The sequence below is a fragment of the Bubalus bubalis genome, chromosome 6, assembly GCF_019923935.1.
Source record: "Bubalus bubalis isolate 160015118507 breed Murrah chromosome 6, NDDB_SH_1, whole genome shotgun sequence".
NCBI lineage: Eukaryota > Metazoa > Chordata > Mammalia > Artiodactyla > Bovidae > Bubalus > Bubalus bubalis.
The window spans coordinates 94602611-94628695 of record NC_059162.1 but is presented as its reverse complement, the minus strand read 5'-3'; the positions used below and the strand labels follow the sequence as shown (position 1 = coordinate 94628695).

Below are 26085 nucleotides of genomic sequence, written 5' to 3'. Positions count from 1 at the left end.
CAGAAGCTGGAGGAGTCTGAGGCTTACTGGAGAAGGTGGACACAGAGTTGAGTTTTGAAGTTTATATTGTTAATACACAAGGAAGTTGTAGAAAGGATGTACCAGATGGGGACATGGATCAAAGAGCGTGGAAGTGGCAAAGGCACATTGATGACAGCTGGAGTTTGTGAAGCTGGTGAGAAGCCCAGCAATGTGTTAAAGAGGAGCCTGGGTGAGGAGGCTGGTGGAGGAGACTCAGATGGTGGTGGGGTGGGGAGTGTCTTGTCACATGCCATGCACCTTCAGGTCTCTAGGCATTGGTACACGGAGTTCCCTCTGCCTGGAACACACCTTCTTCCTTGTTATGTATTATTCATTTGTTTAACCAAGGGACAATCCAAAAGCATATAATTGAAAGGCTTTTTTAAAAAAAAAGAATACAAATTTATCAATATAAAATTTAGAGGGTCCTCCCAGAGCTTTGGAAGGGGCCAAGTAAGTAAGGAGTTCTGAAGCTTTATGCTACCTTAGCTTCAAAGTAAATCTTTAGTTGTACTTGACCAACATTTATTAAAAACCTGCCATGTGTGAAAGAAAGCTCCTACTCACCCTGAAGGTTTCAGTTCAGATGCATCCTCTTCCAGGAAGCCCTTCCTCCCTAATGGGGGCAGTAGCTTCCTGGGCACACACTGCTCTAACCCATTCTGACCTCCCCTATGACCTGGGGCGAACACCATCTGTGTGGTGGGGGTGGGGTGGGGTTTGTATGTGACTGTCTCTGCCATCAGACTGGGAGCCTCTGGGTCTGGTCAGACATCTCTGTGTCAGTGCCCAACTAACCACCAAAAACTTGAAAACTGGGCCTAGCACTTTACCATTTTCCTCTCAGGTAATGATTACAATAATGACTGACATTCATCACAGGCTTATTATGTGCTGTATATGTTAAGTATATAACATGGATTATCTCATTTTAATGTACACATTTAACCACCTCTCTGAGCCTCAGTTTCTTCCTCAGTAAAATGGAAATTCTGCCTGCTTCAAAGGGTCATTTTGAAGATTAAGAATTCCTATGTGTAAAATGCCCAGGATGGTGCCTGGCATGTGCTATTTAAGTGCTCTGATGCTGGTGGTGGTGGGGCCAAGGTAGATGCTATTATTCTCCACCTTGTACAGATGAAAACTGAGGCTCAGCTCTGCCTTCAGAGCTGGAACTCTGTCTACAGCACAATAGTAGCAGTGATGCTGGAGCCACTCACCTGGTGAATCAGAGCATCAGAGTGGCCTATCCTTCAGGAGGGTTCCACCCAGGCAGGTCCCAGCCCCCAGGAACTCTGGCTCAGCCCCAGACCTGGGGAGTCCGTGAGTTACCATTATTTCCACCTCCCAACCCAGGTGACCTTCCTCAGGTCATCTACTAATTTCCAGGGGACCAGGAGAGCATCTTGAGTCCTGGGTTCCTTCCTCCCCTGCCAGGGGACCTTTTTTTCTGGTGCTTTGTGCCTAGGAAATGGTGGGCCTGCTTTCCTCTCTCATTTTCTCCCCAACCAGCAAGAGCAAGCAACTGGGCTCACTGCACTTCTCAGTGGCCCTGAGAAGCCTCATATAGACTAATTCCACTGATACCATCTCTCAGCTTAAGAAGACCTTCAGGGAATTCCCTGGTGGTCATATTGTCACCCTGCTTATTTAACTTATATGCAAAGTACATCATGAGAAATGCTGGGCTGCAGGAAGCACAAGCTGGAATCAAGATTGCCAGGAGAAATATCAATACCTTCAGATATACAGATAACACCACCCTTATGGCAGAAAGTGAAGAAGAACTAAAGAGTCTCTTGAAGAAAGTGAAAAAGGAGAGTGAAAAAGTTGGCTTAAAGCTCAACATTCAGAAAACGAAGATCATGGCATCCGGTCCCATCACTTCATGGGAAATAGATGGGGAAACAGTGGAAACAGTGCCTGATTTATTTTTCTGGGCTCCAAAATCACTGCGGATGGTGATTGCAGCCATGAAATTAAAAGACACTTGCTCCTTGGAAGAAAAGCTATGACCAACCTAGACAGCATATTCAAAAGCAGAGACATTACTTTGCCAACAAAGGTCCGTCTAGTCAAGGCTATGGTTTTTCCAGTAGTCATGTATGGATGTGAGAGTTGGACTATAAAGAAAGCTGAGCACAGAAGAATTGATGCTTTTGAACCGTGGTGTTGGAGAAGACTCTTGAGAGTCCCTTGGACTGCAAGGAGATCTAACCAGTCCATCCTAAAGGAGATCAGTCCTGGGTGTTCATCGGAGGGACTGATGTTGAAGCTGAAACTCCAATTCTTTGGCCACCTGATGCAGAGAGCTAACTCATTGGAAAAGACCCTGATGCTGGGAGGGATTGGGTGCAGGAGGAGAAGGGGACGACAGAGGATGAGATGGCTGGATGGCATCACTGACTCGATGAACATGAGTTTGAGTGAGCTCCGGGAGTTGGTGATGGACAGGGAGGCCTGCCGTGCTGCGGTTCATGGGGTCTCAAAGAGTCAGACACGACTGAGTGACTGAACTGAATTGAACTGAACTAGTGGTTAGGACTCAGCATTTTCACTGCTGGGGTTTGAGTTTAGTCCCCAGTCAGGGAACTTGTTTTTCAGTTGCTAAGTTGTGTCCACGCTGTGACCCCATGGAGTGCAGCATTCTAGTCTCCTCTGTCCTCCACTATCTCCCAGAGTTTGCTCAAATTCATGTCCATCAAGTAGGTGATGCTATCTGACTAATATCCTGCAAGCCGCATGGTGTGACCAAAAAAAAAAAAAAATGCCTTCAATAACTAACCTCCTCAGAATGCTCTAGAAAGTTCCACAGTAGCTTTATCTCCCATCCTACAGATGAGAAAACTGAGGATTGAACCAAGTGTGACTTGGACTCAGGTCTAAGCATGCCTTAAACCAAATTTCAACTGTATCCTATAGAGAAAGTGTGTGGAAATGGGTGGGGGAGATGTCATACAAATAGGGGTCTGAGCATGTGAAAAGTGATGCCACTGTAGAAGGAGCTTAAGCTGTGAAGTCAGCTCTGCCTCTGCCCCTCTGAATCTCAGTCTTCCCATCTGTAAACCTGCGGTCACAGTGGCAACCTCTCAGGCATGCTCATAAGCTTGCCAAGCATTACTCAGGGACCCCAGTCCCCTCCCCTCTTCACAGCTGCCTTTTCTGTGCCTTTCTCCAGGTCCCTCCCTTTCATGGAGCATCCCACCTCCACTGTCTCTAAAACCCAGAACTACCCCTCAGACCCTAGAGCCCTCCCAACCTGGCTGAGCTGGTGACTGTGAAGCTGGTTTTCCTTAGAGTGAGTGAGTGAGCTCCACCCAGCAGGTTACAGGCTTGAGCTCGTTAATAATTCACAGGTAAACAGGCTCATCCACAAAGGGCCCTGGAAGAGGGCCAAACCAGTCACAGTTCTTCAGTATTCCCTGGAGAGAGGCCCTTAGGGAGGACTAGGCCTGCTCCTTGGGGTGCCCCTCTCCCTCCCCATGGACTCTGGTCCTCACTAGCTGTGTAATCTTGGACAAGTTACTGCCTCACTCTGGCCCTTAGTTTCTCTCTCCCCACCAAATATAAAAGGAAGAGAAGGTTGGACAAGGAGGTCAAGGGCCCTCCCTGCTCTGATGTTCTTGGTTTCTGGGATCTGAGCTCTTTTTCAAAAGTCTGGTCCCCCAGAGCTGCCAAAGGTGGGTCTAAGAAAGGAACACCCCATCAGGCACAAAAACCAAGAACAATTTTGAATGAAAAGAAGATGCAGAATGCTAATGAGGGGTTTCTGGCATTGAGTGGCATCCTGTCAGAGGTCAGAGCTGCAGAATCAGGAAGATCCGGCTGGACTCCCAGCCCCACCATGTCCTAGCTGTGCGGCCCCCAAGCAAGTCACTCTACTGGCTTTAGTCAGGGCAGGGAGGGAGTGTTTTTGAGAGCAGGTTTGCAAGCTGGGGCTTATACCCCACCTCTGACACCCTGGACCAGTGATTTTGTCTTTGAAATGGGGATGTTGACAGCACCAACCTCACTGGGTTGTAAGGATTAAATGAGATAATAGACGTAAAGCTCTTAGAATGGGCCTGGTCATTATTCTTTGAGCTTTAGTTTCTTCACTCATAAAGCAGGGATAACAAGACTGACATGAGCAATAAAATAAGCAAATGGACCTGAAAGAGTTTTGGAACCCTGCAAGGCTAGCCAGAGAACAGGGACTTCCCCTATGACATGCACCCAGACCTGGCCAGGACCACAAGGGCAACACCCACTGGACATCTAATACCTCCCTCAGGGCAAATGTGCCACCTCACTCACTGCTGGTCGGAGTAGAAAGTGGCACTATCTTTCTGAAGGGTAACTGGAATTATGGGTTAGGGTTAGGGTTAGGGTTATGGGCTGAGAGCCTTAGAAAGATGACCAGTAACACCTGGGCAGCAATTATATCTTAAGAAATAGTCATAGACACAAAGATTTATGGTATGTAGATGTTCATCATAGTATTTCTTATAATAAAGATATAGCTGGAACTCATTTAAATGCCCATAGATAAGGAATTAGTTCAATGAATTATACTGAACTATTCTGCAGATGCTAAATTTATAGAGAATTTATTTGTCTGGATGACTGCATTGTCCCCTGTTTTCTCTGCTCTCACCCATGTCCCTTTATTGTCTACCCTGCACACAGCTCCAGCCCTACTTGATCAGACCATGTCACTCTTTTGTTCACACCTCTGCACTGGCTCCCCATGGTGCTCAGTGCAAAAGTTAAAGTCTTCCCCAGCCCTCCTGCCCCGCTGTCTCTCTCTCTGGTGTCATCTTCCTTTACTCTCTGATTCAGCCACACTGGCCTCCTTGTTCTTCTCCAAATATGTCAGGCATGCTACCACCTTGGGCCATGGTATCCTCACCAGGGGTGTAGAATCGGAGGGGCCACATGGTACCTCCCACATCAGAGCCCTCTCCCACCCTGTGCAGCTGCCCTTGGCCAAAGGGGGTAAATCAGAATCCTGGGGTCAGGAGCTTCAAGAATGTAAAACTTGGCATTTTAAATCATGAGTCTGACGATCACAGATGCCTCAACTCACAGGATCTGAGAATCCCATAGTTGAAAATTCAGCACTGGCCTTGAGTCCAGATCCAGAGCCAAGGAAGGGACCCCTTAACAGCCCAAGGATTCCAGTCATCAAATTTGACACTCCCTATCTGGAGGCATCTTAGAGCTCCTTGAACTCAGGCTCAAACTGAGAGTAGGAAACCTGTCCACGGCAGCCCCAGCAGGCCCCTGGCCTCTTCAGCAAGATCCCTCCATCCCTGGGGCAGCCATCTGTCCCACAGCAGCTCTGCCACTGAATTACTCTCTTAAAAGCATCCTGCCTGCTTGCACTTCCTCTCCTACAGGAGCAGCCATGGTGGGGGGCATGTACTGGTATGACTAGTAAGGGACCTTGTTTGTAGGCCAAGTAGGTGGCCGTCACTATATTAAGAAGCACAGGCATCATTTCCCTCTTCTAACAGTTCCCGGCTTCCCAGTTCTGGTGCCTGCAATCACACCATTGGCTCCCAAACCTTCCTTTTTTTTAAAAAAAAATATTCATTTATATATTTATTTTAGACGGTGCCGGGTCTTTGTTGCTGCACACAGGCTTTCTCTAGCTGTGGTAAGCAGGGGCTCCTCTTCGTTGTGGTGGCTTCTCATTGCTGCGGCTTCTCTTGTTGTGGAGCACGGGCTCTAGACACACAGGCTTTAGTAGTTGTGGCATGTGGGCTCAGTAGTTGAGGCTCACGGGCTTAGTTGCTCTGTGGCATGTGGGATCTTCCTGGACCAGGGGTTGAACTTGGTCCCCTACATTGGCAGGCCGATTCTTAACCACTAGACCACCAGGGAAGCCACTAAACCTTTCTGAATCCCCTCTGTTCAACGCAAATACCATAGACGGAGGATTCCCTTGTAGCAGTGAACTCACATTTACTGATCACCGAATCTGCCCCAGTGGCTGTCTGTCAGGTCCTTTACCAATGTGGCTTCACCGGGTCTTGCCACCGCTCAGTGAGCAGCTATTGTTTCACAGATGAGTAAACTGAGGCTCACATGGGTCAGGCAGCTGAATCAGGGTCATAGAGCCAGTATGTACATGGTAAAGCGGGGGCTGAGCACCTTCCCAAGCCCTTTACCCTTTGGCCAGGCTGTGGGAGACAAGGCAGCACGGTGGGTGAGGGCCGAGGGTGAAGAAGTCACAGGCCTCAAGCTGAGAGAATGGAGACCCGGTTTGTTGCCTCAGGTGAGACTCTGTAAGGGCATCTGGGAGTCAGAATTCTCTGGGTATTTGTGACCAGCAAGTTCCAGCTGAGGTAGAAAGCCAGGCGTGTTCAGGTCCTCACCTACACTTCTCACATAGGGGGCTACAAGACAGAGCACAACTGGGTTCTTACAGGAGAGCAGGCGGGCAAGAAATCCACGTGGACCCAGCTGCTCCTCATCCTCTCAGCCAAGCAATCGCACCCTCCTCAGAAATCATTCCCCCATGTTCTCATCAAAACCGAAGCATACTGTGCTGGGCTTCAAGGACATGGGGGTAGATGAACCCTGTCCCCTCTTCATATGTAGAGAGGAGACAGAAGGGGGTGACCATGACCCAGTGTTAAAATGCTCTGTCTTCTCTGCAATATCCTTTCTCCACGGGTAGCAGGGTCAGCTTTAAATATGTAAATCCCCTCCCTAATGCCCTCTGCTGCTGCTGCTGCTGCTGCTGCTAAGTCACTTCAGTCGTGTCTCCCAATACACAATAAAATCCAAACTCTGCCTTCTTCTGGGTAGCCTGCCTCCTGGATCCTCAATGACACACACACTCTCCGCTCTTCAGACACATCTCAGGCTTTGACAGGAAATATCCTCACTGCTGGAAATGCTTTGGGCATAATGGATTTTACTGTCCATCACATTGCTCTATTTTAAGCCACATACACGTGTGTGTGTGTGCATGTGTTTGTGCTCAGTCATGTCTGACTCTGTTACCCCATGGACTGTAGCCCTCCAGGATTATGTCCACAGGATTATCCCAGAAAGAATACTGGAGTGGTTTGCCATTTCCTCATGGCTGAATCACTTTGTTATACACCAGAATCTAAATACAACATTGTAAATCAACTATACTTCAATTAAAACAAACACACAAACAAAAATACCCAGAAAAATCAAACCTATGGTATTAGAAGTCAGGATAGTAGTTACCTTTGTGGGCTTGCCCCTGGGAGGGGCACAAGGGAGACACTGGGGGCTGGTAATGGTCTGTGTCCTAATCTGGGTGCTGGTTACATGGGTACTGGTTACCTTGTGAAGAGTCATTGAGCTCTATACACTTAAAGTGTGTGCATTTTTCTGTATGTATGCTACCTTTGAATTAATAGTTTATTTTAATAGTAAAAAAAAAAATTTAAAGAAAAGAGGTCATCTAAAGTTGAATCTTATGGGGTGACTGTCAGGAGTGGTAGATGGCATTCCAGGCAGAGGTAGCCCTGAGCAGCTTAGCACAGTTGTGAGAGTCCTACAAAGCCAGCCGTTGTTGCTGGACCAGAATGAGGGTCACGGAGTGATAGGAAGTGGGCCTGGGCAGGTCACAGCCCCTCCCCTGGAGAGTCTTGACCTTTCACCACTAAGTGATAGAAAGCCACAGAAGAGTTTTAAAACAGAAAAATGACATGGTCTGGTTTTTGATTTAGAAAAGACCAGTCTGAAGGATGGTCAGGAAATGTAGAAGTTAGGGGCTGTTGCAATAGTCCAAGGGGAATGTACAGCTTCGAGAGTCATCAAGAAGCTAAAATCAGCAGAGCTTGGAGACCAGGGTGGAGGTGAGGGAGGGAGGTAACAGAGATGACTCCCAGATTCCAGGCTTGGGCAACTGAGTGGATGACTATGCCCTTCACTGAGATGGGAACACAGGAGGAACAGGTTTGAGGGTGGGATGTGAAGTTTGATTTGGGGCTTTCCGAGTTTGATGTGCCATCAGGACAGTCAGATTGCCCTTCTCCAGGGCGTAGCAAGGTGAGCTTTAAATATACAAAGGAAAGGAATTAGGGGTCAAAGCTCGGAAGAGAGGCCAGGGCTGTCCCCTCTTCCCCTTCTCATGAGAACACATCTGGAGATACCAACTCACCCAGGAGTTGGGGGTGACACACAGGGTGATGACATAACCCTGAATGGCTAACTGGGAGGAGCTGTGGAGCACATGGATGCCCACTTGGACCTAGGATTTCCCTCCACACTGCTGCCCCAGATGTGGAGGGTGAGGGAACATGGGAAGCCCTGCTGGAGGAGAGGCGCAGCTGCCCACACCTGACTCCCAGTCCGGCGCAGGTCCAGCTCACCTGAGTTGCCCTCACCGGTGAAGCACCGGAAGCGGGGCTTGGGGTGATGGGTGGCATCTCTTCCCTCCCAAGCCCAGCCCTGCTGGGGGCCATAACACGCGAGCACGCGGCACGTGGGGCGGGTGGTGGTGAGAGGCAGTGGGATGCCCCTCCCGGGGCCCTCCGGCCGTTATCCCGCGCCCAGCAGCCTGCACGCTGCCGTCACCTGCTCTGTCCCGTCAGCTGTCCCTCTGTCGGCTGCCGTCCCGCAGTCCCACTCGCTCCTCCCGCCGAGTTCCCACCCCCTCCTGGTACCTGTAGTCGCTTTTCCCGGAGGCCGCCCCCTTCCAGGCGGTCAGAAAGGCCATGGACGCGGGCCCGACTCGGAGGGGGCGCGGGCGGCCCCTCGCGGCGGCGGCGGCTGCAGTAGCGGCGGCTCGGGTGGCCGCACCTGGACGGAGTGGGCGGGGCGGGCCCCGTGGCTCCTCCCCGCCCGGCCGGGCGCCTCCCTGCCTGACAGGGGCGTTGGTGTCCAAGAGCCGACCTGCGGTCCCAGGGCGAGACCACTCCCGTCCACGGCCGTCGAGACAATGAGAAACTGAGCCCCCTCCCCCCACCCTAGGGATTTGTCCAAGGTCACACAGAGTGGCAGCGCTAGGGCCTACCCCGGGCGCCTGCACTCCCAGTATTGAGCCCGTACTCCGTATCGAGGGGTGATGGCGTCACCAATGCCTTTCCCACCTGCCTAAGTGCAGAACCCGCCTTGCCAGGGCTATACCTGAATGAGGTCAGGAGCTTGGCGCTGTCCTCAAAGTGCAGGGCACAGAGCAGGAGGGGCGGGCTAGGAGCGGACAGGAGGAAAGGAGTGTGGGAGCGCAGGCTGCTAGCGGAGCAAGGCCCTGGGACATGGCCCTGCTCACAGACTTCTGGCTCCCTGCCCCTGTTGGAGGTGGGAGACAGAGGAGAATGAATCCGTCTCCAGCACATACTTTCTTTGGAACCCCCTATTTTGTCTTAGGTAATGTACCTTTTCACTTTTTATTTAAAAACTAATAAATAGAAGAATCAGCTCTGGAGCAAGTGAGCCCCTGGCAGTGCAGCCCAGCAGGTTGCATGGGGGTGGGGAGGGTGGGAGCTCGACTAAGGGTGAGGAGCAAGGGAGCAGCTTGAGGTAATCGAGAAGGATCACTCCAAGGTGGAGTGTGTAGGATGGATTCAGGGGTCCCTGGAGACTTCTGTGAGGGAGTGGGGGGAGGTGAACACAGGTCCGGTGGGCAAGATGGCAATGGGACCAGTTCTGTCTCCTTTTGGGCTGGGTCTGTATCCTAGGTCTTGAGCAACACAATTGATACATCACATGGTGACTAATTGTAATGTGCCAAACCCTAAGCCAGGTGTTTTATACAAATTTTCATTTAATTTCATCTTATTAAATATTCACCCCTATTTCAGTTGGTGAAACTGAGGTTCAGAATGGTTCGCTGACTTCCCTGAGACCAAGCCTTACAACCAGATCTGTCTGCTCCATCTGGTGCTCCCCCAACCCTGCCTGTGGCCTACAGGTGGGCAGGGCACGGAGTGGGAGTCCTGGTCAAAGCAGAGGGCAGAAGCCTCAAGGCTCACCTGGGCAGTTTCTCTCACTTTTCCTTAATAAGCAGCAGAGAAAAATACAACCTTTTCCCCTTTCTCTGAGCATTCATGTCATGGTCTTGGCAGATCAGCAAGGGCCCGAGAATGCTGCCTATCTGACCACAAAGCTAGAGCTTCCAGATCTGGAAATTCCAGTTACAGTGTACTCAGGAACCCAAACCCCTCAGCTCACAGAGCTTTTTGCCCAGTCTGGCAGCACTGGGCACTGCAGATAGCCAACTTCCTCCTGGGCTCACAGGCATAAATACCACAGGAGCTCAGATGGCCTGGTCTCCTATAGGCACCAAGCCCAGGATAATCCTGAGTGGGACTTAAGGCCCACCCAGCCACCAAGCCCACCCACCACTACTTCCTTTAGGAAGCCTTCCTGTATCTCCCAATGGAGGACTAGCTCCCTCTTCAGAGATTTTCTCTCAGAGCATTTAGCACTATATATTTTTTTAATCCTTATATTGATTATCGATGACCATATTAGTTCCACTCTTCAGATTTCTATCTGAAGGTACAGAGAATGTCTCGCATTTGTGTCTTCCACGGAGCCTAACACCATTGTTACACATAGTAGATGCTCATTACTGAGAGAATGAGGGACCTAATATTTATCAAGTTTCTACTTGGTGGCAGACACTACGCTGAAGGCATTTACATACACTACCTCTATTCTGGGCAACTCTGCTTTGAGAATATTTGAGTCAGTTTAGAAATGTTCCTGAGATCAAATTAGGAACTGGGGGGAATTCTCTGGAGGTTCAGTGGTTAGGACTCAGAACTTTCACTAATGGGGGAGGGTTCAATTCCTGGTCAAGGAACTAAAGATTCCCACAAGCTGAGTAGGGCGGCCAAAGGGAGGGGGGGGGGGGGGGGGGAAGAACTGGGATTCAATCCAAGGGTTCTCAAACTTCATGGCTTGTTTCCTGTTCTTTGACATCTGGACAGCTTCATCATCATATTATTTTCATCACCATCATTTACTTATAACTTTGTTAGGCATTATTCTAAAACCTTATGTACCAACTCATTTCATCCTCAAAATAATCCTAACAGGTATGTCCTTTTACAACCTCAATTTCTATAGTTGAGAAAATGAAGCAGAGGCTTAAGCAATCTGCTGAAATAACAAAGGCTAGTTAAGTGGCGGAGCTAGGACTCAACCCAAGCAGCCAGACTAGAGTCTGTATCTTAATCCCAGTCCCAGTCGGCCTGCCACCCAAGATTTTAGAATGCACATAGTATTTATGAACCACTTTCCCAAAGCTTATCTTATTTTGAATCTCACGTCCCCACCCCCTATCCCTCAAGGTATAGCAGGTTTTATTAATATTCTTTCCCGTGCTCTGGAGCCAGACTGCCTGGGTTAGAATCTTGGCCTAATTACTTGATAGATGCTTTTGACTTCAGACAAATTACTTAACCTCTCTGTGCTTCAGTTTTCTCATCAGTAAAATGAAGATAACACCACCACCTACCACAAGTGTTGTTGTGAGGATTAAATGAGTTGATGAAAACAAGAGAGAATAATGCTGGACAATGTGTGATAGTTTTATCCAGAACCAGTGGGGGAACATTCACTATCAATAAACTTTCAAAATAACTTTATTCCCTTAATCATATAGAAACATTTTCCTAAAATTTTTTTTTCTGTCTTCTTAAAACACAGAAATGACAGCTCTTACTTGGTGAATATCTGCCATGTAGCAGGAATGAAGACTTTATATTCATCATCTTTAATCTTCACAACAACCCTGTGAAGTAACTGTAATCCCCACTGAAGACCAGAGAAGTTAAAGAGATTTACCCAAAGTCACACAGCTAGCAAACAGTAAGGCCAGGAACCTTCTCAGGAAGCTGAGCTGGTCGGGGTCTTCTTTGAGAACATCAGTTCTTGCTTAGGGCCCAGGGTTGCTGTGTTTGGTATCTGTTGACACTCAGGCTCAAAGGGCCTTAGAAGGCCACAGATGCAAAAGGCAGCCTGGTGTGCTGGAACAGCAGGTCTCAAAGTCAATGCACCTGGGCTGGGGTCTTGGCCAAGTCATTTCCATCTCTCTATACAACATGTTTTCTATCTGTGATAGTGTTGTGAGCATTAAGTAGGGTAATGCATACTAAAGACCTTAGAGACAGGCTCAGAGATGGTCCTTAGTGTCAGCTACTTTTCCTTGTCTCTTTTCCTTTTTACAAAATAACTCAGTCCTCTCAAGTTTTGACTCCAGAGGAAATAGAAAGGAGAGGCTGAAATTAATCTCTCAGGTCTTGGACAGCTGAACACATTCTGCACACTTATTGCAGAGGAGAAGAAAAATAAGTCAGGTCTTTCAGCAAAGATACACCTTCCCTCCATAAGATAATCCTTTACATTATTAACCTGTACATACATTAGGACTCATATTTCCTACTTGAAAAGAGACACTTAAAAAAATGACTTTCATTTTATCTTGTGACCTGGTATATATTAATAACAAATTCTATTTCACAATTTTTAAAATGCTAATTATTAACATACTAAAAAAAAATCTACAAGTGTAATATAAGGTTTGCTTCAACATAATCTGAAAGGGAACTGGGTAGGAATATACATAAAATAAGATTGGACATGAACTGATATTCATTGAAGCTGATTATTGGTACATGGGTGTTCATTCTAATTTACAGGCATACCTCATTTTACTGTTCTCTGCTGTATTGTACTTTGCAGATATTATGCTTTTTACAAATTAAAGGTCTGTAGCAACTGACTCGATGGACGCAAGTCTGGGTGAACTCCGGGAGTTGGTGATGGACAGGGAGGCCTGGTGTGCTGCGATTCATGGGGTCGCAAAGAGTCGGACACGACTGAGCAACTGAACTGAACTGAACTGAGCAACCCTGCACAGAGCAAGTCTATGGGCTCAATTTTTCTATGGCATTTGCTCACTTTGTGTCTCTGTGTCACAGTCTGGCAATTCTTGCAGTATTTCAAACTTTTTCATTATTATTATACTTGCGATGGTGATCTGTGATCTTTGATGTAACCATTGTAATTGTTTTCGGGCATTTCTTAGCAATAAAGTATTTTAAAATTAGGGTAGGTACATTGTTTTCTTAGATACAATGCTATTGCACACTTCAAATAAACTACAATGTAGTATAAACACAACTTTTATATACAGGTGATTCACTTTATTGTGACATTCACTTTAGGTGGTCTGGAACCAAGTGCCTGTACTACTCTGTTTCCATTTTCTCCATGCTGCTGGCTGCACTAAACTGATTTCACAACCCAACTAAGAAGTTACAACCTACCTGTTGAAAAACATCAAGTTAGAGAGTAAAATTATGCACAATCTATAAAAGGATTCTATATACTACAATCATATTAGAGTGGCTGTGTTTTCTTCAAGTGGCATTTTCTCAAGATTTGTTTAAAGGGAGTAAAGAAAACACATCTTATGTGGTCAACCCACTACTGATTCAATACCAGTCAGAACTTAAAAGTTATTAAGGAAAAGCCTTCAAGGGGTTAGGCTGGGAACCTTAATGTGACGGGGATCAGTGGATGTTTTATTACAAGGGTGATAAGGCAGATTTAGATTCTATAAGAATCTAACTGCCACATGGAGGATTGTCTGGAAGCAGAGAGAAAAACAGAGATTGGTGGCAAGGAGATTTGGAAGCTTAAGCAAAAACCTGAAGAAAGATGATGGAGACCTGAGCTGGGGAAGTGGTGCAGGGGATGGAGGGGACAGATTTGAGAGATACTTAGAAGGCAGAGTTGTGAGGATGGTTTGGAGGCGCATGAGTCAAGGAAAAAGCCTGGCACATATACACTCAATAAATGATAATGATCAAAGAGAGGGTGAGGTCAGAGTCCAGGGAGTGAGATGTTTCACTAAGAACTCAGAAACGGGAAACTCAGCCTTAGGAGGAGCTAAATATATAGTCCACATATGTGATGAAAGCAGGAAATGCCAAGTCACCCCAAAGAGACTTTATAGCTACCCAACCAGCCAAACCAGGCTGTAGCCTGATTAAACACATTAGTCTTAAGAACATGTTCATCCAAGGAGGCTGCAGAGTGAGGAGCCTCACAGGCAGGAGGCATTCAAGCATGGGTAGAGAAGAGTCTTATTCAACTAAGTGTAGGCGTCACAAGCCCTAGGGCAACATTTACTGGAAACTGACATTTTGGTCTTTACAGCAGTCCCTGAGAACTTGCTTAACATGAGCTCTGTCTGTTTTACTGATGAAAATCAGGTTTCTAAACTTGAAGGTCAGACTTTGGATAAGGTTGAATTCACTAAGTAATGAACATCCCTTAAATGAGGCTTTCCAGGAGACTGTCTGCCAGTCTTCTACAATCAGCAGAGCCCTGCCATCAAACGATGTGGGCTTTTTAAAGATGCATTGTTTGCTGTTGTTAAATTTTGACAGTTGCCATCTATGCTTTTACTAATGCTAGGAGCAGAATACTGTGTCCTAGGGATACCCCGTGTGGGAAGTCTTTCCCAATCCTCTCAGTCAGAAATATTCTCTCCTTCCTCTGGGTGTCCCAGCACGTCTATCGTAATCTTCAGTGTGCAGTGCCATGAAATTAACTCTAAGTAACATCTGTCTCCCCTACAGACGTGTTGCACCCTGAGGGCAAGGCTCTGACCTAGCACAGTACCCAGAACACAGTACACCTTAGCAAAGGTGAATGGAATGATAATGATCTTCTCGCTGTACATTTCCAAAACTCAGATAACGAGGGGCTTTATGGCAGTGAGAGGTACACTACTGAGCCATACATCAAGTGTTTTAATGTAAGTTTTGTTCAGCAGAGCAGTGATTGGAGCATGGATTCTGGAGCTAGACTGCCTGGGCTTGAATCCTAGTTCTGACACTTTTTAGCTCTGTGATTTGGGCAAGTTGTTTAATCTTTTGTACCTCAGCTTTCTCATCTGTAAACTGCAAATAACAGCACCTAACTTAAAGGAGTGTTATGGAGATTAACATGAGTCAGTGTATAGACCTTCCTCGACTTATAATGGGGTTATATCCCCATAAACCCATCATAAATTGGAAATATTTAAGTCAAAAATGCATTTAATACACCGAACATCAGAGCTTGGCCTAGTCCACCTTAACCATGCTCAGAACACTTAATGTAATGTTATGTGATGTAAGAACACTTATGCTTACCTATAGTTTGGCAAACTTGTCTAACACAAAACCTATTTATAACGAAGTGTTGAATATCTCATATAACTTATTGAATATTGTAGTGAAAGTGAAAAACAGAATGTCTGTCAGGATACTCGGTGGTCTTAAGTGTATTGGTTGTTCACCCTTGTGATTGTGAAGTGGACTGGAAGGTGGGCTGCTGCCCAGCAATTTAGCAGCAGCAGCAGTCTGGGTAAAGGTAAAAATTCAGAATTCAAGGTATGATTCCTACTGAATATGTATTACTTTTGCACCATCTTAAAGTATAAAAATTGTAAGTTGAACCAGCATAAGCTGGGGACTGTCTGTATATTAAAGTGCTTCAAATAGTACTGGCATATAATAAGTGCTGTAAGCTTGCAATTATTATTATTTTTAAAAACTCTCTTTATGCACAAGAAAGATTAGAGGTACTTCACACTATGAAGCAGAAGCCACAGGTCAAGAACAGAGTGACTAGGTGCAACAGCACTGCAAACTCAATGAGTAGATCTATTAATAATAAGACATGTATTTGGACAAAGAGACCTGGAAGTCAGCCTCTATTCTAGTGGTTCTCAAAGTGAGGTTCAGCAACTTTAGCTTTATCTGAGAACTTCTCAGAAATTCAGATTTTTAGGTCCCACTCTAGACCTACTGAAATCACAAGCTTGTGGATGGGGTCCATAATCTGTACTTGAACAAGGGCTGATGCTCGCTGAAGTTGACATCCACTCCTTTTCACTCACCACCCACATCTAATCAAACCCTGCGTGCATGCTAAGTCGCTTCAGTTGTGTCTGACTCTTTGCGACCCTATGGACTGCAGCACGCCAGGCTCCTCTGTCCATGGGATTCTCCAGGCAAGAATACTGGAGTGGGTTGCCATGCCCTCCTCCAGGGGATCTTCCCCACCCAGGGATGAAACCAGTGTTGCTTTTGTCTCCTGCACTGCCAGGCAGGTTCTTTAACACTAGCGCCATATGTAAGGCCTGTTTGTTTTCTTAAATAAGTCCCTTTCTCTCAGTCCTCAGCCACAGTCATATTTTAGGTACTTACCATCTCATGTGAATGACTCCAATAGCCTTCACCTGTTCTCCCTGCCTTACCTGGCTTCCTCCTAAAGTAATCCTCCAGATCACCACCAATGAGTTCCTTCTACACACAAACACTTCACTTTTGGCCACAAACCTACTCAACCCACACTGAATGAGACTTCAACACGTGCTGTTTGCTAGCACACTGTACCGTATTCTACACTTTCACTCTATACAACTGGGGCCTCTGCCTAGAATGCCTGTCCCTTCATCTGTGTGGCAAACTCTCCAAAATGTTTTGCCTACCTTTTAATGCATTCTTTCCAGAGCTTTGCCAGCACCAAGAAATCAATTTTTGTTTTTATCAGTTTCATGGCTTTGAAATTTGTACATTTTTAATAAAAGAAAGGCTGCTCTTGTCCCTATGTTCATTTTTATCATTTGTCATATTGATAACTAAAAATTGTTCAGTGCTTTCATGTGTCAAAAACTATTCTAAACCCTGGAAAAGATTAAATATGAAAATGAATTGGGAAATGTTTTATAAGATGCCATGTGGTATGCAGTAGGTTTATTTCATTAATCCTCAAGAGCAGAGATTACATGGATTATTCAATTTACGATATTTCTCCCCTGAATTCTCACCTTTAACAGGAATAGAGAGCAGTGGTTGAAACAGTACAGCCAGTCTACTGGGTTCAAATTCCAGCTCTATCACTTACTAACTACGTAACTATGGCCTAGTTAGGGCACCTCCTCTGGAAAATGGAGACAAAAACAGTACCTATACATTACAAGGTTACTTTTTAAAGGATTAAATAAAATAATATATGTAAAGCATGAAGGATTCTGCCTGAAGCTCAACATGTTATCTGGTATTATTTATCATGCTCTGTTCCTAAAATTTCCTATAGGCAATTTTTTTCATACAAAATGAGACAAAGCACAGTAAACTGCAAAGAGTGTCATGTTTAGAATCAGAGAGGCCAAAGTTCAATTCCTGGCTCATCTACTTATTAGCCCTATCATCTGAATCACATTCTTGTAACTTTTTTGAGCCTCATTTTTCCTATTTTTAAAATAGATGCTGAGGACTTCCCTGGTAGTCCAGTGGCTGAAACTCCGTGCTCCCAAAGCAGAGGGCCCGGATCTGATCCCTGGTCAGAGAATTAGATCCCACATGCCCAACTAAAAGATCCTGCCTGCCACAACAAAGATCTGAAGATCCAACATGCCACAACTAAGACCCAGTGAAGCCAAGTAAATAAATAAATACTGAAAAAACACAGATGCTAATAACATTCCTATTTAGGGCTGTTGTGAAGATTAAACAACATAGACAGAGGAGCCTGGCAGGCTATATAGTCCATGGGGTTGCGACAAGCAGGACACAACTGAGTAACTTAATGCGCACACACATAAAGTGCTTACTGTAGTACATTCAATAACCGGTACTTATTTTCATTATTAATAATAACATGGCTGAATTTGTCTAATTAAAATAATATTAAAAAGCTGTCAAACTCAAATCAATCAGAACAATCCTGTGAACTGGGTATTACGATGCTCACTGGAAGAGGAAAATGAGGCTCAGTTCAGTTCAGTCGAGTCTGACTCTTTGCGACCCCACTGACTGCAGCACACCAGGCCTCCCTGTCCATCACTAACTCCCGGAGTGTACTCAAACTCATGTCCATTGAGTTGGAGATACCATCCAACCATCTCATCCTCTGTCGTCCCCTTCTCCTCCTGTCTTCAGTCTTTCCCAGCATCAAGGTCTTTTCAAATGAGTCAGTTCTTTGCATCAGGTGGCTAAAGCTCAGGGAGGCTAAATATCTGTGTTAAAGTCTTCTTTCCTAAAAATGGCAGACCAGGGTTGCATGAATTTTTGACACCACAGTGCCCTCCAAGAGTCACAAATCCTCATTCAATGAATATGTACACAAACCACCTATGTTTTGGACACTGTCTCTATGCATACATTTCCTATCTTTTTTTCACAAAATAGATGTCAACTAAAAACAAGTTAACATTTATTGGGTATTCTATACCAGGTACTGTGTCTCAAGCACTTTACACATAATTCATCTGTGCTGACTGCATGTCTACCCTTCCATGGACACAGCAAGAACATAACATAGAATCATGCAAAACTCCATGTCAGATGGATGTATGGATACTATGGTTTATTATTACTTAAAGTTTATTGTTCTCATAATTACAGGCTACAGTTTAGAAGTTTGAAACATAAGAGAAAATTCTATAAAGAGAACCCAAATAAATCTGAACAAGTAGGTAGAAGATGGTTAAAACCTTGTAATAAGTGCTACTTAGCTCTCAGGAATCCTCATCTGTCCTTTTCCATCACAGGCTCTGGAGCCAGAGTCAACAACATAAAATATAATCATAAATGACTCTAAGACATTCATCCTACACAAGTGAGCATGGAGGTTTAGATATATATATATATTTATATAATATATACATACTTTAATATCATATTGGTCCACTGAGTATACATATTTTAACAAAAGATAAGAATCTATGTAATCCAGTTAAACACACATAAGATTAAGGTACACTTATTACACTGAAAGTTGGTGTTTATAAGTTACAGATATTTAGTACTTTCCAGAGTGTTCTTTTAATTAAAAAAAAATATTTTAAAACCATTTCAAACATCTGCTCATTTTCCCAGTGCAAAAGAAGGTTGTTCAAGTCAACTTACCTTTTTCCCAAAGTGTAAGGGGAAGAAAACAAAAAACCCTCAACCCACAACCATTTACAGCTCCCAACACTACCTTCTCAATCAACTTTTGCAGTATATCCTTATAAATGGATTACTTTATCAAAATTAAAGCCTTGTGATTATGATTCAGCCCTTGCTTTGTCTGTATGACTTTCATGCTGAAATGCTTTAATTTATAAAAGTAGAAAAAAGCAATGCAGGAAAGTAGTTTAAATTCATTTTGAACTGCAGTAATCCAATTGTGTGTGCCGAGAAAAAAAGCACCATTTCAAAATGAAATAATTGGATATTCTGGAATTTATTCGTAAGCTAGGCAATAAGTTACTCTGATTAACACAGATCAGTACCACCTTGACTTGGTGACCACAGACACATTAAATTAGTTTTTAGGTGCATTTTCCTTTATCTTGGTTTTCAACACATTATTTAAGTCAGTGACTGATGTTAAAAAAAATTTAGATTACAATTTACAGCCTACTTCACAGTCCATTTTAAATTCAGCTTGTCTGCTAAGTCAGTTTTGCAGAAGATAGGCTTTTAACACATAAAGAGATTTGATAACTGGGCAGGTCTCCTCTCTCCCAATTTAAAAAAACAAAAAAATTTTCGCTAGCTTGCCAATTTTGTAGGTGAAAAATACAAAAAGAATAGACTATTTTAATCCACAAAGATGGACACAAAGCAATAATGATTTAATATGTCACTTTTTCATTTGTATTCAGAGAATGTTTTTACATTTCAAGTAATTAAGCCTTCATTAAAGAAAACAAAAATATATATATACAAAAAGTTAAAGTACCTTCCAGTTCTAGCTTACTAAAGTTTCTTCTGCAAAAGTAAAAAAATAAACCTACCATGAACTAGAGGACAGTGCCATAGCAATGGCAGAATGGCTGCCAGGTTAAGATTTCTGCTTATCTTATATTGATGAGTATATTTTAGGTGATAATTTTTCTTCACTCTCTAAGTACTTAAAATCACAGAGAGGTATCTGTTTATCTATAATTCTTTAAATCCAGAAAAAAATTTTTTTAATATATTTCAGACATGAGGCTTTAATATTTTTTATTTAGGAAAAGATTGAGTCTGAAGTTCTAATGGTTCCATCTAAAACATCCTGTTTTCAACAGTGGGAGTCAATTTATGCAAAATATTTTTTCTTGTCTATAAAAAACAAATTGAACAGTATTTTGATTAAAAGGGAATACAAACAAGTAATTTAAACTGGCCAATTTGCTCTATCATAAAAGAAATAGGATGTTCTTTCACTTCCCCTCTTTCAACCATTTAAATTAGGGGAGAATACTGCCAACTTTAAGAACCCCACTGGCTATCATTAGAGTAACTACAGAATAAGGGTAGCATAGGGGTGAAACTATTTCTCTATATTCCAGAAGGCAGAAACTTGGGTGCTCTAGCTTTACAAGTAAGAGTAGCACAGGCAGGCAAAAGCTCACATTAAATGCACACCAGAACAGGGGCCTAGGTGAAGTCATCTGGGTTACCACTTTTACGGGGGTGGGACAAATCTGAAATAGAGTTTAAAAAGCCAAAACTTCTGTCACATTTACAGGAATCTCAAACCTTTTGTATTCCCATGCTCACAGGTAGGTTTGATACACATTGTAAATAGCTTCAGTATTCAAGAAGGAGAGTGTTGTGTGGTTGACGAAGAACAGGAGATTTCTTCATGCTTCTGATATTTCAGATTTGCTGAGTGCAATAGCCAGTTCTAAGTCTTCTTGCTCTTGCTGATTCAGTCGGGCAAGTCTCTGCTCTTCCTCTCTCTCACTTTCTCTCTTGGCCCACTCAATCATATCTTCCTCAGAGGGATACTGCCATTTAAAAGACAAATGAACAAACAAATGAATACATTCATGAGTACAACAAGTACAAAGAAAAGAAGGGAAAACAGCTTTCACAAAAGGATATTTAACCACGTGTTTCACCTGAAGGGCTCTGGAAGAAGTCTTGTTATTTTTTTTCAAAAACAAGTTTAATTAGTTTAAACTTAAAACTTTAAATTTAAAATTAAATATGAAATCAAAATATGATTTAATCTTAAAAAGTAATGCAGTCTACAGATAGAGAGTCTATAAAACTGAACATTAAAACACCATTTTTAAAAAGTGGATCTTCTTAAGGTGGATCAGGAGATTTAAAAACAGGAGAGAGCAGCATGTTTATCTAATGTAAAACATTCACTACTTCAACTTCAGTGAGCAGCCTCACATGATACATCATTTTTAACTTAATCCCACTGGCAATTTCCTATCTTATTCTAGCCCTTCAGGTACAGGAAAATTATGAAGCAAAGAATATACTATATATAAATTTTGTTATATATAAAACAAGAGTACCGGGTATATACCAAGCAAGATGTGGACCTAATCAATTTTTTTAACGCATTATAATGATTTTAGAAGGTATTGAGAACTTTTTGACCCATTCCAAATAAGACCTTAATGCTGGTAATTAATAAGTCAAGGAAATATATTTATCCACCCCAAATACCAACCGTGGCAGATACTAAATAAAAAAATTCTACTTGGTTTCAAGTCCTGTCATATAGAAGAACACTATAATAGGATGAATACCATAACAAACAGGATGAAAAGAAAGAAAACTGTCAGGCTTTTTTGAAAATGGTAGCTTTCTTTCTAGGGAATTATAAGATCTTTGAAACTTTTAATATTTAACAAATCTTTCATTTAAAAAAGACATTTTTATTATTAGATGCTTAATATTATACTATACTGAGATTCTGGAAAATGAAAAAAGCAAATTGCTTTTGTTCAAGACTCATTCCAACCAGGTTTTGACTTATTGAAATCATATTTAAAATATTAAGTGCCACAAACTGCCAGAAGGTTATTCTGTACTAAGAGCATTATAGTAAGAGCAATTCTGGGTTCTCTCCTTTAAACAACTCAAATTCCATCTAACAAAAGTCAGTATAATCCTGACACTCTCTGTTTTCCAATATTTAAAATATTGATTCCTGTTCTGCCTCTTCACATTCGGAAGAAGCCACTGAAACTTAAGAGTACAGATTCAAAAGCTAAACAGCCCAGTCTAATTCTGCCTACCTGCTTTACTAACTAGAAATGGCTGCAGGAATAAAGTGACTGGAAGAGCAACCCTAAGCTACACTGAGGGAGACATTAGGCAGACTGTGGTCAGTCAGCTGGCCACTAGATCTCTTATTTATAGAATCATCTCAAAGGCTTGAGGTATTAAGTAGAGGAAAACTGCTTTATTATAAAATAGACAGTGATAATGAAGGTCAATTTTATCTTCAAAAAAAGCAACCTGGGAAATGAAACACTGTTAGTTACTCTAAGAATTAAAACAAAAACTTATGTTTATCTACATAATGATGATAATACATGTCATTGCTTAATGCCCCACCAGGGTGATATTTCCAGGTGGTTGCCCCATTTCTATGATCTTATAGGACCCACCTATACTCTTACCACCACATCCTTCTATTGTCTTTATTGGCCTACTTTAGTCAGCTCTGGAAGAATGCAGAGTAGATAAGGAATGCTAGTGAACTGAGTGAGGGAGTGAATCAAAGTCGCTCAGTCATGTCTAACTCTTTGCGACCTCATGGACTATACAGTCCATAGAATTCTCTAGGCTAGAATACTAGACTGGGTAGCCTTTTCCTTATCCAGAAGATCTTCCCAACCCAGGGATCGAACCCAGGTCTCAAGCATTGCAGGCAGATTCTTTACTGACTGAGCTATCAGGGAAGCTTTGGGAGAATGCAGAGTAGATATGGAAAGCTAGTGAATTAGAGTCCTCCAAATAATTAAAGATTGTTTAGCTCTTAACAATCATATTTATTTAATAAAACCGACTTATATTTTAAGAACATTTTTGTATGAAACCAGAGTTTTATTTTCTATTCAAAGAATTTCTGGCCCTATCTTCTCACATAATACAGTAATTGCTGACTGGTCTCCAGAAATTTTCAAGGTTTTATACACAAACACACATACACAGTTACAAATAACACAAACTCATTATTGGCATTATTTATCCAGAGGGCAGACAGCAAATGACTCTCTAGTGGCCCACTGTCTGTAACAATTTGCAAAATAATAACTGTCAAGGTTTTGCAAAGCAACTGGGATATCCCAAGAACTAAGACTACTAAAATCATCTGAACAATGCAATAATTTCAGAACTAGCAAACAGAATCAAACAGAGGTTTTCTTGGTTGGGGGAAGAATAAAGATCATTTTTAACATGTTGGTAAATTTAGTTGAAATAATGCAAATTTGGCAGACTCCAAAATAATCTTTGAAAGCTCTTTAAACTGTAAATGGAAAGATTTTCCCCCAAACAGCCCATTCACAGTACTTACAGCACTGAAGTTAGCAAAATTGCTTGGGTCAGCCTCTTTATTGGTAGTGGTAGTAGTAGAAGTGAATGGATCGCAAAACATATCAGGATCTTTTTCTTTGGGGCTATCATTGCCTGGGAAAGGCTGAAATGGATCATTCAGTTTAAAGGGATCAGAAGAATCCATTTTGTTGATGGGTCTTTTCCCTGGATCAAAATCATTACAATTAACTCAACCAGCAAGCATGGCAAACACAAACACACAATAACATGAACACAGGGAGCATTAAAGAAGTGGGGGTGGGGAACCTAAAACATTCTTAATATGGCCTTGAATGACCACAACCAACAGTCTGTCCTCAGAATTTTCACACACAACCTCTTAAGTACACTCCAGTTTTATGTGGCTAAATGGGAAAACAGCCAAGGGTGAGGCAACAGGCCAGGAATCTTATCTGCTCAGAGAGTTAACTTCTTCTCCAAAGTAGCACGCTCCCAAGAAGAGAGAGAAGAATGGATAAAACAGGAGGAAAATGACAAATAATGACAAAAATGGCCTCTGCTGTGATAACCTCTGCTTAATACATAATTCTCCACAAGTGACAGTAAGGGCAAATGATCTCTGAAAAATGCTAATATTCTTCTGATTTTTCTCTGGATCTATATGTAACACCTGGGAGCATGAAATTAAAAACTACTTTGGTAAAGCCCAGCTACTTTTTGTCATCTACAATATTTCAAACTGAAGAATAAAGAGAATGTTTTGAAGCCCAGAGCCTAAATTTCTGTGGTTACTGATAAACTAATCTTTGACCAAACAATACCATACTGTTGCTCATTAATTCATCACCATTTTCAAACAAGTTTTCTAATTTTTAAGACTTAAACTTAGTACTTGCTGAAGAAAGGATAATAAGAATAGGTGTTAAAATATCTTCAAATATATATATATTCCTAAAGATGTGTTAATCTGGTAACAGCAATCATAACAGAGTCTTTCTGTCATAGCTTACAAAAGGTTTTCACACCTCATATCTCAAAGGATCCTTCCAACAATCCTGTGAAGGTGGTCAGCATGAGAACTAATGCCACCATCTAACAGCTCAGAAATCTGGGGCTCAGACATAGGAAGCTCTATATACCCAAGATCAAGAGGATATCAGAGGATATTCAGAATGAGAACTCAGATCTTTAATATTCCAGTTCAACAAACCATCCCCCTTTTTTTAGACATTTTTTTTAAAATGTGGGCAATTTTTATAAAGTCTTTGCTGAATTTGTTACAATATTGCCTCTATTTTATGTTTTTTGGGACTCGAGACTTGGGATCTTAGCTTCCCGACTGGGGACTGAACTCGCACCCTCTGCACTGGAAGGCAAAGTCTTAACCCCTGGACCACCAGGGAAGTCCTCATTCTTCTTTCCTTGATTCCTCTACAGTGATATATACTCAGTTTGGTGAAGTCTTAGATTTAGTTACAGTGCTAATATATTATTTTATTGAGGATTTTAAAAATCACCTCACTATTGACCTCTTAAAGGTATAAAACTTAAATGAGCTAATTAACTGTCACTTGTTTTTTAATATAGTCTGATGATTTTACCCTCGAGCAATTAAATGATATAAGCTATTCTTCCCTAAAAGATAGAATCACTTGTTCACTTGATTTTTCAATAGGTAGTTAGGTATTAATAATTTTATTCACAGTTCTTTAAATCAAAGAATAAAAAAAAAATCTGCCCAAGAAATACCACAGGCAGGCTATTATAAAAAGGCAAGAATAAACATCTAGAACTACTGCGGCTGAAAATTTACCAAGGATATATGGTTAAAACAATAATGCACCAGATGTGTCTTCTCACAAAACAATCTAGCGGCACTACAATTACTCAGGGGATTGCCTTTTACCACTTCTCACAAACTTTATTCTTTTCATTAATTAAAATCAAACAAAACCCCTTTCTTTGGTACAGTACTAAACAAAACAAAAACAAAAAAGTAAGAATTTGTTTATCTACCAAAAACACCACCTTTTTAAAATAAAGGAATCTCTTATTAAGTGAGGTAAATAATATTTTCCTTCAAGAAAAACAATACTTTCTTTCAAAATTCTGATACCAAAATGCTGAATTCTGAATACCAAAACAGCCATATAGTCTCATATTGAAGGACTTTAGGAAGGCTTCACACTTAGCAGGAAAAAGAAAGGGACTCTGGATTATTAACCTTCCCTTATAGAAATTTATTAAAATACCACAGTGCAGGAAACTCTGTTCAAATGGAAGCTCATTAGTTTTCAAAAAGCAAGAAATTTCACTTACTGCCTCTCTAAAATGATTTAAAAATAAATTAGCTCTTGCCAGAAAGGTAGTTCCTGACAGTTACACAGGTTGGCTTCTGAGGCACAAGTCTGTAATTCTGCATTGAGGTCAGAACAGATGATAACAGCAGGCTTCTGCCATGCTTTCTGACTTGTTCTGTTTAAGGCCCCTTACATAACATCTACAAGTAAGGCCCACACAACACTTCTTGGAAAGAAAAAGAAAGCAGTTGATTTAGGAAAGGTACCAACTCTCACCAGGTGGTGGTGGGCAGGGTCTTGTTGGAGTTCCTATCTTTGGTGGCAGTGCTGGGGGTACATCTTCATTTTTGACAGATGTTTCCTCAAGCATATTTTTTGTAATGGCCACACTGCTGATGGAGCTTGATGTGGCTGAACTAAAAGGATCTTCATTGTTGACCTTTGTTTGGAAAGAAATATCTTCACTGTTGACCTTTGTAAAGAAATATTTA

At 42.6% G+C, this 26085-nt stretch overlaps 2 protein-coding genes across 9 annotated transcripts in view; both read right to left on the bottom strand.

Moving 5' to 3' along the window:
• The window catches only part of TTC39A (tetratricopeptide repeat domain 39A), a 50369-nt gene extending 41555 nt beyond the window's left edge, over window positions 1–8814 (bottom strand). Inside the window, exon 1 of one of the 2 annotated variants that reach the window (XM_025288770.3) lies at window positions 8661–8814. In XM_025288770.3, the coding sequence (XP_025144555.1) occupies window positions 8661–8713 (53 nt within the window). In that variant the 5' untranslated portion in view covers window positions 8714–8814. The remainder of the gene's footprint in view (window positions 1–8660) is intronic. The other variant, XM_025288773.3, reaches the window with a different exon arrangement.
• Window positions 8815–18349: 9535 nt separating this feature from the next.
• The window catches only part of EPS15 (epidermal growth factor receptor pathway substrate 15), a 139913-nt gene continuing 132177 nt past the window's right edge, over window positions 18350–26085 (bottom strand). For 4 of the 7 annotated variants that reach the window (XM_025289463.2, XM_025289460.2, XM_006059258.3 and 1 more), the window contains exons 23-25: window positions 25871–26066; window positions 23314–23498; window positions 18350–20773 (exon numbers count right to left, since the gene is read on the bottom strand). In XM_025289463.2, coding sequence (XP_025145248.1) covers window positions 20627–20773; window positions 23314–23498; window positions 25871–26066 — 528 coding nt within the window. In that variant the 3' untranslated portion in view covers window positions 18350–20626. The remainder of the gene's footprint in view (window positions 20774–23313; window positions 23499–25870; window positions 26067–26085) is intronic. The other 3 variants (XM_025289462.2, XM_006059259.3, XM_025289464.2) reach the window with 2 other exon arrangements.